Source organism: Triturus cristatus, chromosome 4_2, assembly GCF_964204655.1.
Source record: "Triturus cristatus chromosome 4_2, aTriCri1.1, whole genome shotgun sequence".
NCBI lineage: Eukaryota > Metazoa > Chordata > Amphibia > Caudata > Salamandridae > Triturus > Triturus cristatus.
The window spans coordinates 619,983,661-620,002,040 of NC_140586.1; the positions used below are offsets into that span (position 1 = coordinate 619,983,661).

At 42.8% G+C, this 18,380-nt stretch overlaps 1 protein-coding gene across 1 annotated transcript in view; it reads left to right on the plus strand.

Moving 5' to 3' along the window:
* Positions 1–16,394, plus strand: part of ANKRD13C (ankyrin repeat domain 13C) — a 388,883-nt gene extending 372,489 nt beyond the window's left edge. Inside the window, exon 13 of the mRNA XM_085602287.1 lies at positions 14,243–16,394. Within this exon, the coding sequence (XP_085458413.1) occupies positions 14,243–14,373 (131 nt within the window). The 3' untranslated portion in view covers positions 14,374–16,394. The remainder of the gene's footprint in view (positions 1–14,242) is intronic.
* The last annotated feature ends 1,986 nt before the right edge of the window (positions 16,395–18,380 follow it).

The following is an 18,380-nucleotide window of genomic DNA, read 5'->3' on the forward strand; positions in this document are numbered from 1 at the left end:
TGTGCATTCCAAGCAGCAAGCTAGGGTGGGCCAGGCTGTACTAAAGACACTTTTTCAAACAGCTGCAACGGATACCGGTGGTCGCCGCTAAGGTTGGGTACTGCTATATAATCTATGCTAAGTGTACAATCTGCAGCTCATATGCCTCGAACGGAATATGCTACTTACCAGTATGCATCTGTTCTTGGCATGTAGAGCTGCAGAGTTGTACACGCCCACCCGCCTCCCCGGCTACCTGTATCCGTTCCAGTACATCTTATTTAGATACAACACATGGGTTTCTCACTGTTATTACTACGCTCCATCATTTCCCTGTTGGCGAAAAACAATCTGAGGATGGAGCCGAAGCCCATGCGCAGTACGGACCGAAGGAGGAGTCACCAAACTCGTGACTTCCAAAGACTGTCCAAGAAGAAAAACAAACTGCAAACATCCGGGCCCAACACCAGATGGCGACCTATGCTAAGTGTACAACTCTGCAGCTCTACATGCCAAGAACAGATGCATACTGGTAAGTAGCATATTCCTTTTAAGGATCCTGTTAGGTCACGTACTTCAACTTCTAGAGTCGATAAAAAATATAAAGCCCCTCCATCTGACCCTGTCTTTATTAAGGGTCAATTGCCTTTGGATGCCATAGTAGTTTCAAACGCACGTAAAAGAGCTAATTCACAGAGCTCAGGAGAAGCACCTCCTGATAAGGAATCAAAATTAATAAATGCTTCTGGAAAGAGTAGCTCCTCAATTCACAAAATCATTGGCGATGGCTATGATCGGGCACATTGGGATGAGACAGAAGAATTATTACAATATCTTCCAGAAGAACACAGGAAAATAGGCCAAGAAATAGTGCAGGCAGGCAGGCAAGCTTATTTCCAATTCATCCTTTAGATGTGCTTCAGATGCTGCAGATACTGCACCTAGAGGCCTCAATACCAGCATTCTGTTAAGAAGGAATGTATGGCTCCGAATTTCCGGTTTCAAATCAGAGGTTCAACAAACTATACTTAATGCACCATTTGACATAGAACACCTTTTTTGACCTCAGATAGACCAATCACTAGAAAAGAAAAAAAGACCCAGAAGTGGCAAAATCAATGGGTGTCTGTCAGTCGCAGTCCAATAGAGGTTCCTTTTATCGCTCCTTCTACAAAGGGGGCTTCAAAAGTAACACCTCAGATGCCTCCACATCTTCATAGTCATCTAAAGCACAAGCACAGTCTTCCTTCTCTAGAGGATTTTATAGAGGTGGATATAAAGGTAACCACTTCAAAGGAAAATGTAGAGGTACACCATCACCTACCCCACCCTCTACTAACAAACAGTGACTAGATATCAACCCCCTCCCCCGAACATTCATCACCTGTAGGGGGAAGATTACATTACATCAGATTCTACCCATTTTGCAGTCGATAACAGACAAATGGGTATTGGATGTTATCCAACATGGTTACTGCCTGGAACTCCCAATCAACCCTCCCAACATCTCCCCTCGTATTCACAAACAGTCTTTGGAACACAAATATATACTCCAACAAGAAGTAGAAGCTCTTCTGACAAAAGGAGCTATATAACTCGTCCCCTTACAAGGAACTAGAGTATATTCACTATACTTCCTAATACCCCAAAAAGATGGTTCATTAAGACCAATATTGGATCTCGGACCTCTAAACCTATACATATTATCAGAACACTTTCACATGGTCACTCTACAACAAGTAATTCCACTTTTGCAGAAAAGCGATTTTATGTCAAGGCTAGACCTAAAGGGCGAATACTTTCAAATATGCATCCACCCAGCACATCGCAAATATCTCAGATATGTGATGGGGGAAAAATCATTATCAGTTCAGAGTGCTTCCGTTTGGAGTACCAACTGCACCTAGAGTGTTGACCAGGTGCCTAGCAGTAGTAGCGGCACATCTAAGACTACAACAAATACATGTCTTCCCCTACTTAGACGATTGGCTCATAATAGCCAACTCACATCTCAACTGTGTGCATTCACAATCAATATACAAAAATCCCATCTTCAACCCAATCAAACACAACCATATCTAGAAGCCAGCTTAAGCACTCACATAGCTCTAGCATATCCCAATGCAGCCAGGATTCAGAATTTACAGACAGTGTTACGACAGTTTGAAGTCAACCACGATCTCTCAGCCAGAACCTTCAAGCAGTAACAAGGGATGATGGCCTCATACACGACTAAACATGCGCCCTCTACAAGAATGCTTAGCACGTCAGTGGAATCAATCACAGGGTAAGCTGACGGATCTAGTGGTGGTAGGCAGTGGCACTCATCGCTCTCTGCAGTGGTGGAACACACGAAAATTTCAAAATTTGACAACACTTAACAGTTCAGGGTCATCAACTACCTAGAGTAGCAAGCAGTTCAACCAGCGTCACCTGGAAAACAAAGTTGTCTTAATCCGGACGGATAATATGACAACAATGTACTATATACAAAAACAGGGGGGCATAATCTCTACAACTGTCACACCTCTCTCAGGCCAATTGGCATTGGTCAATTCATCAAAAAATCCATCTACTAGCAAAGTACCTTCCAGGCACAGACAAAATCTTGGCAGATCTCCTCAGCAGAAAGAAACAACAAATACACGAATGGGACCTTCACCCACAAATTCTCCTTCCGTACTTTCAAAAATGGGGATTTCCACAAACAGACCTCTTTGCCACAGCACAGAACTTAAAATGCCCATACTGTGCTCCAGGTTCCCACACCCTCTATCCAAAGGCAATGCCCTATAGATGAACTGGTCAGGGATATTTGCTTACACTTTTCCGCCTCTTCCTCTCCTTCTGTTTCTGGGCTGGAAACTCATGCAGACAGACATCTTTTACACTGATTTTCATAGCTACCAAATGGGTGTGTCCGCCATGGTTCACAACACTGTTGGAATTTTCAGTGGTCCCACATCAGAAGGCTCTCGTAACATCAAATTTTCTCTCACACAACCATGGAGAAATCAGAATCCCAAACACCTCAACCTTGCGTTTCGGCTCCTGAAGTCCTAGAGTTTGGTTATCAAAACTTGCCACCAGATTGTATGGCAATTGTTAAAGAAGCAAGACCTACCACTAGAGCATGTTATGCAGCAAACTGGAAAAGATGTTGTATATTGTACTAATTCAATCGATCCACTACATGCAGCCATACAAAATATTATTTATGGTTTGCATCTACAACGCGTAGGTTTATCCTACACATCAATTCGACTACACCTTGCAGCAGTAGCTGCATATCTTCAGAACAGGCAACATTTATCTTTATTCAAAGTGCCTGTGATCAAAGCCTTTATGGAAGGCCTTAAAATAATACTCCGAGTACCACCTGCACCTGTCTGGAACATTAACATTGTTCTTACAAGACTTATGGATCTACATTTCGAACCATTACACAATTGTTCACTACAATTTCTTTCATGGAAAGATACCTTCACAATGGCTATCCCTTCACTAAGGTGTGTTAGTGAGTCACAGGCATAAATCTTAGAAGAACTTTTCTGTTCAAGGCATATGAGCTGCAGATTGTACACTGTGTATAGATCGCCATCTGGTATTGGGCTCGAATGCTTGCACTTTGTTGTTGTCTTGGAAGAGTCTTTTGTAGTTACGAGATAGGTGACTCCTCCCTTGGACGATAGTGCGCATGGGCATCGACTCCATCTTCAGATTGGTTTTTTTCCGCCATCGGGTTCGGATGTAACTTCTGCGCTCCGGTTCGGCACCATATTCTCCAAACCTTTTCGATGCGCAAACTATCTAAAACTCGACAGTATTGTTTTCGATCACCTCAACTGCTCGATTCCAGTCGACGCGGGCTGTGGGCCTATCGACACCTTTCGGGCCTACAGTTAATGGAAAGGACTCCAATTAATAAAATTCCCACAGTGTGGAGCTAAATTCCCACACAGTGACCCACACAAGGTCTGTAACCTGTGTCTTTCGCTTGAGCACGAAGAGAACAATTGCCAGGCCTGCGCCTCTTTTAGATCCAAAAAGACCATCTGTGATCGCCGGACCCGACGACACATCATGGCGCAGCAAGCAGCTCCGGTACCGGTGGACATCTTCGATGAAGGCCTTATGTCCCGGAGGAGGATTCTGAGGACCTGGAAATCGTGTCCAAAGCAGACGACTGACTCAGACGACCACATCACTCCTAGTCAACGAGTGAGTACAATTGCCCCTACCCCAACTCCACCTGAAAAAATGAAGGCTCTGCTCAAGACTTCGCCTGCTGGCCCCAGTCGTGACCGAAAACAAGCTTCAGAAGACAACTATCCTCAATCAGCCGTTCAATCAAGAACAACTTTTTGGACCGGCTGTAGACACCACTCTAGAGAAGATTAAAAAGGACACGGAGACTGCTAAATCCATGGGGGCATTACAGTCTCCATCCACACGTGGTTCCTTTCGTTGCTCCTTCTATAGAGGAGCATCCAAAAATATCGGTACAGACCCGTCTCTTTTTCCTACAAAAACACCATGCAAACATTACCCAACAGAGGATATTTTAGAGGCGGATACAGGGGAAATAATAACAAAGGGAGAGGCCGAGGTAACATTAACACTCGCGCCTTCCCCACTAATAAACAGTGACTTCCCTCCACTCCCCCCAGACCATTCCACCCTGGTTGGAGGGAGACTATCACAGATCCTACCTGTCTGGAATTCCATCACTACAGACAAGTGGGTAAGACAAATTATCCAGTATGGTTACTGCCTGGAACTTACAGCAACCCCACCCACCATACCACCCAAACAGCGTCCAATGTCCACAGAGAATCTCACACTCTTAAAACAAGAGGTTCTCTCACTGCTTCAAAAGCAGGCAATAGAACTAGTTCCTTACAGCATCAGGGAACAGGGGTGTACTCAATGTATTTCCTAATCTCCAAATAGGACGGCACCCTAGGGCCAATACTCAAACTCAGACCCCTCAATCTCTACATACAGTCAGATAATTTTCACATGATCACTCTTCAACAGGTCCTCCCACTACTTCAACAAGGCAACTTCCTTGCCACACTGGACCTCAAGGATGCCTACTTCCACATTCCCGTACACCCTGCTCACAGGAAATATCTAAGAGTTTTGTCCGTCCAAAATGAATATCAGTTCAAAGTCCTTCCATTCGGGGTGACCACCGCACCCAGGGTGTTCACAAAGTGCCTTGCAGTAGTAGCAGCACACTTGAGGACAACAAATCCATGTCTTTCCATACCTCGACGACTGGCTGATAAAAGCCAAGTCATTCAACCAGTGTGTTCATCACACTCATCAAACCATCCAGCTGCTACACCACTTGGGATTCACAGTAAAATACACCAAGTTACATCTTCAGCCCTGACACATACATCAGTACCTAGGGGCCACATTGGACACCTCCAGAGCTCTGGCATATCCCAATCCAGCCAGAATAACCAGTATACAAACACTAATCACCACATTTCAGCCACAGCATTCCCTCCCAGCAAGGGTATTCATACAACTCATAGGAATGATGGCCTCTTGAATTTTTATCGTACCTCATGCAAGACTTCAGATGCGCCCCTTACAAGAATGCCTAGCACGTCAGTGGAACCAGGCTCAAGGACAACTTACACGAATGGGAACTTCATCCCCAAGTTCTTCAACCATTTTTCCAAATGTGGGGTCAACCAGACCTAGATCTGTTCGCCACACACGCAAATGCAAAATGCACATTCTTCGCCGCCAGGTTTCCACAGCCGTTGTCCAAAGGCAATGCGATATGGATGAACTGGTCAGGCAAATTTGTGTACGTTTTTTCCGCCACTCCCACTGATTCCCCTAGTAGTACGCAAGCTCAGACAACAGTCTCTCAGGATGATCCTGGCAGCTCCCACATGGGCACGGCAACTGTTGTTCACAACACTACTGGAACTTTCAGTAGTTCCACACCAAAAACTACGTCTCTCCCCAACGTTGCTAACGCAGAACCATGGGGACACAAGGCACCCCGATCCAGGTCAACTGAATCTAGCGATCTGGCTCCTGAATTCCTAGTGTTCGGTTATCTTAACCTTCCACCAAACTGTATGAACATCATTAAACAAGCCAGACGCCCTACTACTAGAGCTTGTTATGCAGCAAAATGGAAAAGATTTGTCATATAGTGCAATAACAATAACATCGATCAGCTGGATTCTTCAATCCAGGACATCATTTGCTATTTACTACACTTACAAAGCTGTAATCTAGCATATTCATCCATAAGATTACACATAGCGGCACTTGCCGCTTATTTACAAAACAGACAACACTTGTCACTATTTAGAGTACCTGCAATTAAAGCATTTATGGACGGCCTTAAAAGGATAACTCCCCCCCCCCCCATACCCCTCCCCCCCCCCCCCAGACTGCCACCCTCTCCCGTGTGGAATTTAAACAATGTTCTTACCAGGCTCATGGGTCCCCCATTTGAACCTCTACACAAATGTGAACTGCAGTTCCTCACATGGAAAGTAGCTTGCCTTGTTGCAGTTACCTCTCTCAGGAGAGTAAGTGAGATCCAGGCTTTAACCATACGAGAACCATTCTTACAAATACATCGTAACAAGGTGGTTCTTAGAACAAATCCAAAATTCCTTCCCAAAGTAATCTCTGCTTTTCATATTCGCAAATCAGTTGAGTTACCGGTGTTTTTCCAAAACCCAGACTCTGTAGCAGAGAGAGCTCTTCACACACTGGACGTCAAAAGAGCCCTACTTTATTACATTGACAGAACTAAGCCCTTTAGAAAGACAAAACAACTGCTTGTAGCCTTCTCACTACCTCATAAAGGTAACCCCATCTCCAAAGCTGGGATCGCTCGGTGGATAGTAAAATGCATTCAAATATACTACCAGAAGGCTAAACGCACATTAACAATTCCTTCTAGAGCACACAACACGCAAACTAGGGGCTTCCATAGCATTCTTAGGGAACATTCCCTTAGATGACATCTGTAAAGCAGCAACATGGTCTACACCTCACACCTTCACCAAACACTATTGTGTTGACGTGCAGGCTAAGCAACAGGCTTCCGTAGGCCAAGCTGTTCTTAAAACACTTTTTCAAACCACTAACAGATACAGGTGACCACCGCTAAGGGAGACACTGCTGTACAGTCTATGCACAGTGTAGAATCTGCAGCTCATATGCCTCAAACGGAAAATGCTCCTTACCAGTATGCATCTGTTCTTGGTATGTAGAGCTGCAGAGTTGTACACGCCCACCAGCCTCCCCGGAACCTGTATCTGTTCCAGTACTATCTTAATTAGATACATTCAAATGGACATCATTTTATTTCTTACTGACTCCATTTCCCATCATGGTGAAAAACAATCTGAGGATGGAGTCGATGCCCATGCGCACTATCGTCCAAGGGAGGAGTCACCTATCTTGTGGCTACAAAAGACTCTTCCAAGACAACAACAAAGTGCAAGCATCCAAGCCCAACACCAGATTGCGATTTATGCTCAGTGTACAACTCTGCAGCTCTACATGCCAATAACAGATGCATACTGGTAAGTAGCATTTTCCTTCAGCTTCGTACAAATCAAAAATTTCTTCCAAAGTTTGTCTCTGCTTTTCATATTAACCAATCAGTTGAGTTACGTGTGTTTTCCTCAACCTGATTCAGTAGCAGAAAGAACTCTACACACACTTGATCTCAAAAGAGCATTATTATACTACGTTGATAGGACAAAAGGTTTTCACAAAACAGCTTTTTATTGCTTTTGCTCCACCTCATAAAGGAAAACCTATCTCAAAATCCGGCATTTCGAGGTGGATTGTCAAATGTATTCAAACTTGTTAAAGCTAAAAGAACTTTAACATTTCCTCCTAGAGCACATTCTACTCACAAAATAGGAGCATCTATGGCCTTTTTAGGCAACATTTCCATAGCTGACTTAATGTAAGGCAGCTACATGGTCTACACCATACACATTTACAAAACATTATTGTGTGGATGAGTTAGCACGTCAGCAGGCTAATATAGGAGATGCAGTGCTAAAAGCACTCTTTCAAACAACTGCAAACATCCGGCCCCAACACTGGATGGCAGTAATATGCAAAGCATGTGAATCTACCGCTCAACATGCCAAGAACAGAAGCTTACAGGGTAAGTAAAATGATCCTTCTTCTGCTAAAGCATTAAATATGTTCTGTACATCTAACTAAAAAAGGAAAAAGGTGGATTACACCTTGTTGGATTTTCTGCAAAACATTTTGCTCACCCCTACTCGCCTGTTTTCTAGCTTTAATTCATGGGTTCCATGTTGCCGGTCACTGACTGGAATGCAATGGCAATTCATATAGTGTCATATGAGATTATACAACTAAAGGTGCTGTAAAAAAACGGAAGTGTTATTTGAGGGGGTGAGAACCCACCTTATAAAATGATCACAATCCTTACCAGGGTGAATAAAAAAATTAACTAAATAAACCTGTGCTTAACCCTCTGTTAGCTTGGCACAAAGCAGTCCGGCTTACTTCCAAGACAATAGCTAAAGTATTTATGTAGTACTCAAACAGTAATAAAGTGAAAGTGCAACACAAGAAAAGACCCAAATCATTTTATAAAATAGACAATATTTTAATAATTAGAATGTCACCAAAATGACAAAAATTCTCTAAGTAGAACTGGAGTTCAAAAAATGTTTAAGTGTAAATAACAAAATAGTGCCACAAGCTACAACCACTGTTATCTGGTCACGCTAGACCAGATCAAAGTCAAAAATAATGGCTGACTACAATGGAGCGCAAGTTAGATACAAGCACCAGGTTCCAGTGAAAAGTTTACCTTCTGACTTTTACATTTTCATGGCGAAAAAGCAGTCCTTGACAAATCGGTGGGGCAAGCTGGATCTGAAGTGAGACTCGACTGGGAGCTGTTGAGGTGCGGGGTCCTGGAGCTGTCGTCTGCTGAGGCAGGAAAGCTCAGAACGGGAGAAGTCTGGAGTCTATGCCCAGTAAAGCTCCAGTGTCAATCGGATGCTTCTCGGCATCAGTCCTGATGAAGCCCTCTTCATTTGAACTTGAAAACTTTTCTGAAAGTCAGATATCCTTCGGCAGGGCAAACCAGCAAGCCCGGGTAGACCGACGATTTGAAGGTTGGGGATTTGGCGGTGATCCTAGTCTTTCAGCTCCCCAGGCAGAAACTTGGCAAAAGGTTTCCAAGTCCCACTTCTTGCAGTTTGGGGACAGGAGGAGTACATTTTAACACCAGCTAAGTGTCATGGAGGGGCACAACTTGGGGGTTGAAATATGCACAAAGTTGAGTCTGGATTGATTTAGGAATGAAGTTTATTGCTGTGGTTCCTTCCACAACATGAAGCGACCTCCTGGTCCGGTGATCGGACGGCAACTGACACAATGCAAACCGAACCTTGGTCATTGTCCACTCCATGCGCGAAATACATTCAAGGAATAACAGCATAGGCAACAATGAACAGGTCTCGCGCACAGCTGTGCGCGATACCCACATCTAGTAATAACACTACAACGCCTTCCCCCTTGCCTTTAAAACTGAAGAGTTAACTACATTTGACTAACTAGTTCCACCCCCCAAAAAAGGCAAACAGTTCATTATGTGAAGAAACCAAATAAACGTGAGTCTTAAATGCTTCTCCTAAACACAGCCACGTAGATGAAAGGATAGTACCCCAAAATACGTAAGTCTCATCAAGTAGAGTCTTAAATGGCCACAGTAAAAAAAAAACATTGTGCTGCACCCTCCCCACCAGACCAACTTGACACACCTCACCTCCAGTGATGGCTCACAAGCTTAATGGATAAAGCGGTGAAGGATTATGCAATACGACCATGACGAAATGACATCTCTCTCCTCCCAGGATGCATCAACAGCATAGGAACCTGGCTGCTAGCCGCAGGAAGCAAAGCGGCGGCCTTTGCTGCAATGTCGAGGATACTGCGTTAAAATTGTCAGGCACACGCTTGTTCGCGCATACTTGCACTGACGCTGTAACCAAATCTGCCCAATCCAATATGGCCGACACGTTACATCTGACGTCAGGCGGCACGTGTCCGGTGACGAGCCAGTCTCGTTGTGCGCAGGATGATGTCTGCAGTGTGCTTGAGGAAGAACGCTCGAGCCGTCCAGCTTGTTTCCAAACCACTGAAAAATGTAGAAAAGAGTGGCCTCAGGAACACGCCTCTGATTGGAATCACGTCCACGGTTCGTCCGCTCACGACCCGAAGGATTCAGTTCATCCTACTTCTTCTGAATTCTCCAACGATTCGCTCCAGAAGTCAGCTGATCGCCTCTGTTCCGCTTGGGTGCACAGGGTGGGTGGAAACCAGCATCCCATCTTTGTTGCCAGGTGAAATATACACGAAGGTCGGTCTGGCTTGATTTAAGAGAGAGTTTATTGCTGTGGTTCCACCCACAACATGAAGCGACCTCCTGGCCGGTGATCGGACGGCAACTGACACATTGCAAACCGAGCCCTAGTCAGTGTCCACTCCATGCGTGAGGAATAACAACATAGGCAACAATGAACAGCTCTCGCACACAGCTGTGCTCGATACCCACATCCAGTAATAACACGACAAGCCGGGAGTCGTGTCCAGTGCAGGTCCAGTTGGAACTAGTCAGCTGGGCAACTGTAGGAGAGAGACCTCTAGAAGCTTGTTGTGTACCTATAACGTAAATAGGAGATTAGCCAACTGCCCCTTGGAGTCACTTCTGGGGTCCAGTCTTCTTCAGGTTTCAGATTATTTACATGACCAGTAGTCGTCTGAGGAGGGATCTGTGGCGTCCACCTTTATTGCCCATTGCTATCCTAAGGGTGGAGGGCAAACCTTGGTCCACCCCTTACACCAGTTTTGGTCAGTTTCTCTACCCCCACGAGGTTTGGCACCTGCCTGATGAGAGAAACAAAGGGGAGGCAGGCCTAGGTGAAAGCTGCCAGTGACAAGGTAGGCATTCTTAGAAGCTCAGTTAGGGGTCTGAGCATAGCCCCCAGGCCATCCTTTCAGGGTAGGGGTACCTCCACTCTACCCCACACTTAGAGCCCATTGTCCCCGGTCTGGTAGCAATACACATCTAACCCCAGGGGAGCTAACAGGAGTCCAGTTACAGCTGGACTTTGGTGGCAGGAAAGCCTTTTGTTTAGGCAGAAAAATGACAACTTTGTAAAAGCATAATTTCCAAAATAGTGATATAAAATACAACTTGCCCGTTAAATTGGAATTTAAATTACTACTATACTGAATTTAGCACCTATTAAATGCAGTAGTGTAGGCCAGTGTTAACCTATGGGAGAGCTAGCCTTGCCACCTTTAGAGGTTTTTCACTGCCATGACCAGTAAAACATTAAATATACATGTCCTACTTTTTAAATACCATGTGACCTGCCCTATGGGCATTCAGAACCCTTGTTAGGGGTGACTTATTATCTAACAGAAATATTTAGGCTTGGTAAAAGACTTTTTTTGCCAGGTTGAAATGGCAGCCTTAAAACTGCACCCCTTTTTTATTATTTTTTTTTACAGTTTTATATAGCGCAAACTAGACCCGAATCGGGTATCAGAGCGCTTTACATAGCACCAGTTGCATTACATGAGGACACATTCATTTTTGTTAGGCACGGGGAGACTAAGTGATTTGCCCAGAATCACAGGATGTTCAGCGTCATTGCCGAGACTCGAACCCAGTTCCCCAGATTCGAGGTTGACCGCCCTAGCCATTAGGCCAACTCCTCTCCCCTTGCTGTAGTGACTGGCCTGGAGACATGTTTTACAGTACTACTTTTGTGGGTGGCATAATGAGTGCTGCAGCCCATTAGTAGCATTTAATTTACCGGCCCTAGGTACATGTGGTACCATATGCTAGGGACATACAAGTAAATTAAGTCTGCCAATTAGGGGTGGGCTAATTCAAACAGGTTTAGATAGGAGAGCACTTTACAGCTGGTAAGCAGGACTAGAGTCAGAGCAAACTTTATTTGATCTAAGTAAATAGACCATAAAAGTTCAATAAAAGAAAAACATTAAAATACAATTGATATCCAACAGTGTATTTGCAATCCATTAAAAGACAGTTCATATAGCGCACTATTATACCTTGTCATACCCCTAGCCATGACGTCCAAATAAGGATGTTACATGTTTGAATTGAAATCGAGAGGGAAAGGAGGAGGGCAAAATAAATCTCAACTAAGGGTCCGCTATGCACTCCTGCCAGCCTAATTGTCACTACTGATTATCAAAATATACTAAGGAGGCTCCAATAGGCCAGGTAACAGCAGATGTTGACTCCAAGATATGTACACTAAAAGGTTAGCCGGACTAAAGTGTGCAGTCAAATGGCTAGCAAAAACGTGCCCTGCAAAAGAAGGCACATTTTATAATCCTAATACTTAATCAAAGTAATGTATGTATCAAATAGTATGTTCCCCCATTTGCACAAAAGAGATTGCAAGATAATTACTCGACTTCAGTCCCTAAGTTATTTATTCTGCTATATTCAGCTGCCTCCTGATTGCAGTGCTATAAGCCTCACTTGCATGTTGAGGTACGACTTGTCTTCCCTGCGTTCTGACCGACAGAAAGGACTGGAACCTGCTTTGCACATTTGCCTGTTCAGCTACATGCAGGGACAGCCACAAAAGGGTGTACATGAGCGTTCCTTTTTTTTGGACAAAATTATTTTTATTAAGCATAGGCATTATGCAGGGAGGCATTACAATGTAGAGAGAAAACATTCCTCAAAGTTCCAATACAATCAAATGTAGGTACAGGTTCTTCACGTGTGGTTGCCTTTACCACAAACAATTTTAAGTTGCATGTCCTCCCTACTAACCCCCTGCTTTGAACATCTTACTTCTTATGTTATTATAACCCTTGAGGGTTCCTTTTTGCCTAGTCTGTGGTTGTTCTGGGTTCCAATATACCTACTGCGGATTGCATTTGATGTTTAGGGAAAGAAGTGTCCGTCAAAAATCCTCTCAAACCCCTTCTTTTGAATAGTAAGTCGGATGCAGCCAGTCAATGTGTTCCCTGCCATTTTTGGGCTGTAAGGATAGTGGTGTTTTTATTTTCTCTGTCGGGGCTCGAGGGCTCGTAACATTTATGACGTCTTGCAGTGTGACCACTCTGGAGCATCTTGCGAAGGATTGATAATATAAGTAGGGCCAGGCCTCAAATAAGTCCTTGTGAGACATGCTTAAGCCAAAACTTATAGATGTAAAACCTGGCACGTGCACTTTCGGAAAGGTTGTGGTTGGTTTGTCATCTCAAGCCCGATTATTAACAAACACCAATGCTTTGGAGTCTCCTCTGTGTCTGTGGTCCTTTCTGGGACAACAAAGGGGTTTTATTTTTAGAACACTGGTAGCCATTGATAAATTCCAAATCTTTGGCAGAAATGTTCATGTGGTAAAAAGTTCCATAGAGGGAATTGCACTCTTCTTCGTCCAATCACCCAACATGGGCAGCAGTGCACTGACTCCAAGTATCTGTCTGCATTCTAATTTATATTTTAGGCACGTCCTACCTCCCATTTGATGTGGGCCCAGGCAGGTGCACCTATGTCCATTACTGGTTTTTACGTAGCTATAGAGTAAGTAGTTACCCCCGTAAAAAATCTAGTAGACCCCAGAAATGAGAATGATGTAGAGAAATGCCACTAAAAAACGAAATAATAGGGGAAAAGTACGGATGCACAAGCATTCGGAAAGATTGTATACATGACATTGTCAGCCTTAGAGAAACCAACAAGTTACTCTGCTGAGAATGGTAGCATTGTGCCAAAACAGATTGGGACTGGTGTGTCCGAAGCTTTGCTCTGCATCAACCACTGTGTTGTCAATAAAGTTGCATTGGTAAATTCTGGTTATGGATTGATGGCGTTTTGAGTGCCTGGTCCGGAGGATGAATACCCATTGGTAGTATCTTTTTTCTCCTGTAAATTGACGTTTAGCCGTATGAGGTAAACAAACTGTGTTCGAGAGGTGCAGCGCAATGTCACATTGCAATATATTATTAATTAAAGGTATATGGAGCCGCAATGTGCACAGTAGGCCCTCCCTCACTTCCTCTTCCTGTCTAATCTTAACGTTATTGTGCTTAATGTTATTTTTTAAAGAGTTTGTCCTGCTCGCTTGTTCGTTTACACGATAGCCTGATTCCTGGTTTTGGAGTCCTTCTCTAATGCTTTCACTTTCTTTTGCAATCCGTTTAGACATCCCCGTGTTTCCAACCATCACTGCCACAGTGACTTTTCAAGAGTTCCGCTATGATGAATTTGATGCATCCATCTTTACGGTACCCGAAGATTACAAAGAGGACCCCAGTCGTTTTCCTGATTTATAGCGTGTTGGGAAAATGGACAATTCCCTGTGGTTATCATTGAAGAGAAGTGGCAATGGCTGACCAGTGGGACGTAGCAGAAGGGACACAAGCCTACAATTCTGTCGGAAGAAAAGGGAACAGGTGTTGTACATTGCAGCCACCACAAAGGAACATAGTACAAATAATACAGCGGTCCACCCAAACGTGCTTTGGAAAATATGGTTTCGCATGACAGCCGGAGGAGACGAGATATTTCGTTGGAAACAAGTGCTGTCATTTCGATGTTTTTTTATTTTGTACTTTTCTTCCTAATTGAGCTCACACGGACCATGACCAGGTGTAACATGACATGTCTTAACTGACTCTTAGCATCTCACCTTACATTCAAGGTGAGTTTGTAAATACTCTTTCAAGCATCTTTTTCATAAATTGTAAACTATGTAACATTATGTATAGTTCATTAATTCGAATGTTAGTTAAACGTGTATAAACTAGAAGGAATGCATTTTCTGTAGACGAATGAACCAAATGGCATCTCAATAAATAATGGAATTTACACATTGCAATACATGTCAGAAATAGCACTCGCCCTGCAGGGAATAAGTTACCTCCTTTAGCACTTTAGTGCAAAACATTGTGGTGCTAGCTTTGTTTTTCTCAAAACTGAGTCTTTATTGTAAATATTAACTCTTGCTATTCTTACTTCCATGCCATTTTCCTGTTTTAAAGTCACTAATTTTATTATACCAATACATGTGCAGCCTCGACATGCATGATTTTAAAACAAGTCATTTTCAGATGTTCTGCTGTATCACGTTTCTTTTCTTATTTAGTTATACACGGTTTCTACCGAAACTGCATAAAACACTGATTCCGCAGAACAAGTTGACCTGGCTGAATTCAACCTTGTATAAGTAAAGTCATAATAAACTGGCATATATAAGAATACGATTTTCCCAAAATTACTCCATTTCTTAGCTAGGGAATTTTGTGTTTGGTAAACTTTGCATATTAATAGGGAGTCCTGAACAAGCCTTTGTACACCGAAATATTTGCAACGATTTTTAATGTGTCTGACGAGGGCAAGAGTGCCACTTGCAAATCCCTTTGCAGCTATAAATGTTCGATGTTTACTTGAACAAGATGTTGACATATTGTGGGCCTTATTACTACAGTGGTTTGTTCATTCCTGCTCAGTTTGTTAGGAGGCTGTGTAAATACACTGCATGTCCTTCGACATATTTGGGCCACATGATCAACCATTCAACATGTTTCCTTGAGGAACACATTAAATGTTTCAGGAAGTACGTTGCTGTGAGACACAGTAATTTAGAACTTGTAAAGTAGGTACAAAAATATTTTTGTTCTAAACAAGCTCAGTTGTACTGGTCTTCCAGATTACTGCTTTTGTAAAGGTCAGTGGGAGCTGAGGGAGGAGCCTTTACAGTTTTGAACTATCTGCTTTTTATTGATTTCATCAGTTATAAGTCCTATTGAAACACTTCCTTTTAAGTAACTCGTTGCCCCACTTTTTTTATTCCTCAAAATACTAACCTGTGGACGTAGTTAACAAATCATTTCTCTGCTTTTTTTTCCCCCACCGCAAGTAATTGGTACTTATGACTATCGCAGTTTTAAGATTTATGCATAAGTTATCATAGTATGAAAATCTAATAAAGCGGTAATAGGAGATAAATGCTCGTTTTAACCTAACGATCAAAATTGATATTAAAAGCTCTTTTTGCATAATTCTGTTTGTATAGGTTATGTTAATCCGTTGTAATATTTGGGGCATTTTAGTTGACGTCATTATGTTCATTAATTGTTGTTGAACATACTTACTGCAGTTTTCCAACATTTCATGATTGGATAAAATTGAAAACTATGAAATGTGAAGGCACTTTGGACAAGGTAATTTGAAAAATGTATGTTTCGAGTTGGGTTAATCGAACATTCAAATCTGTTGCCACTCTGTTAAAACTGTTTATCCAAGGACGTTATTTTATTGGTCTGTTTTTAAATAAAACCTTGAATTTTCTAAATTCATCTTCGTCTAGTTATTTTCTAATCTGTATAGTACCACAACTAATTTACAATGACAGGAGTACACTTGGGGGCTATAGTAGGCACCATCTAGATTTAACCTAAATACTGGTCCCTCATGCCCCTCCATCCGATTTAAAGATCTTTGGTATCCTATAATGTGAAGGGCCTGTACTTGCCCTAAATTTTTGCAGACCGTGATGAGCTGTGTCTTGGTGGTGTGGAGGTTTTTCTAGATGGGGGAAATTGAAGAAATGTGTCCCCTCAACAATATGGCTAAACTGAATTGAGCTAGCTTAGTTTGAGATTAGATTATGCTGGATAATCCTGGTGGTCTACCGCACTGTTACAGAATAATCTACTTCTTAATTTGGGCTCCTGTCTAGAGATTCAATAAATTTCTAGATAACTGATGTTTTAAATCCGATGCACCTGGTAACTCAGATGAGCAGAAACATTTGCCCAATGATCAGATACCCCTCTGCTGAGTTCCTTGTCACTATGGAGTTCTAGTGACTGGTCTGATGATGTGAGGCTGAAGGTGAAAGCGGAGCTGAGAGCAATGCATGTTGTGCAGAATAATGGGATGATCTTGGTGAAGGAAAGTTGGACATTTCAGCCACTGAAGGAGAGACTTCCCTAGGAAACAGACCCTCGAATATGTGGAGTCCTACATAGTTGGAATAAATCTTGCTTTCAACTTTTTCATCCATGATGCTAATAGTTGGAGAGTAATGTGGTTGAAGTCAAAATGGTGATTTTACTTCTAACAGTTCTGTGACGCCCATCCATTCATTAGGCCTCCTCAACATTACGTGGTGCCTCAACAGTGAGCTGGCCCTCAGTGGTCAATAGGTATCAAAGTATTTGCTTTTGGATCTCCCCATGTTTGAGTTCTCAGGGAAGTAAGAGGCTCAGTCAGGAATGTTTTATATGTCCATTGGACAAGTAGATCCAAACTCGCTACAGCACAAACCTTTTGACTGCCAGTTTGCAGCACCACATTATGGATCAATGAAAGAGGATTTTCTAGAACTAAGGTAAAAATGTTATCCAAATGTATAAACTGTTCGTGTGTGTCGGCGTGTGTGTGTGTCGGCGTGTGTGTGTGTGTGTCGGCGTGTGTGTGTGTGTGTGTGTGTCGGCGTGTGTGTGTCGGCCCAGCCCAGCAATTTGAGGGCGGTGCATTTCTTTCCGGCAGATCCACGCCGGTATGTATCAGGACAGTTTTGCTTTGCAGCAAGAGAGAAGAACGCACTCACTCATTTTTCAGGATTAAGGCGGATTTATTAGATGTTTGCCATGCCCTATGCCTTTCGGTCCAGTCACTTGGACCTTGATCACGGGATAATGTGTTACAGAGAAAAGGCGTCTTTTATTTCTTTCTGCACACAGTTACTTCCTGTTATTTTGAGGTGCATTGTGGGTGATGTAGTATACATTTTTAATAAAACCAGCAAAAATGCAGTTTTTACAGTGTGTTACAAATGTGCTCGTGTGGTGTTATTTTATAGAACAATTTACTTTTTAGTCATTGTTCTTTTAGCCACTTATGCTGTTATGTCCGTTTTTGTAGCTTTATATGATTATCGCTCTCTAGTGAGCAGTTCTTGATAGTTTCCTTTTTCATTATGGTTCTGGTACCAATAATTTTTCATTTTCATTGCTCGCTCATAATCTATTTTCTTTTCAATCTTTTATTCCATTTTTACAACTCTCTAGTGAGTGATTTTATGAACTTTTTCTTTGTTAGATGTTCATCATACATTCCTTTTCTTTCACTTTCTTATCTTGATTTGATTTCCCTAAATGGTTTTAGAGGTGTACATAGAGTTCTTCATCCTGGTTGAGGCCTTTAGGATCCAAAGTTCTAAATGTTACTATATGTCTGGATTCTTTTTGTCACAAGACTTTCTCGCGATTGCCTCCCCTTTCAGACTGTGGGATTTGTTCCAGGGCCCAGTATTTTAAGCATTCCCACTGGC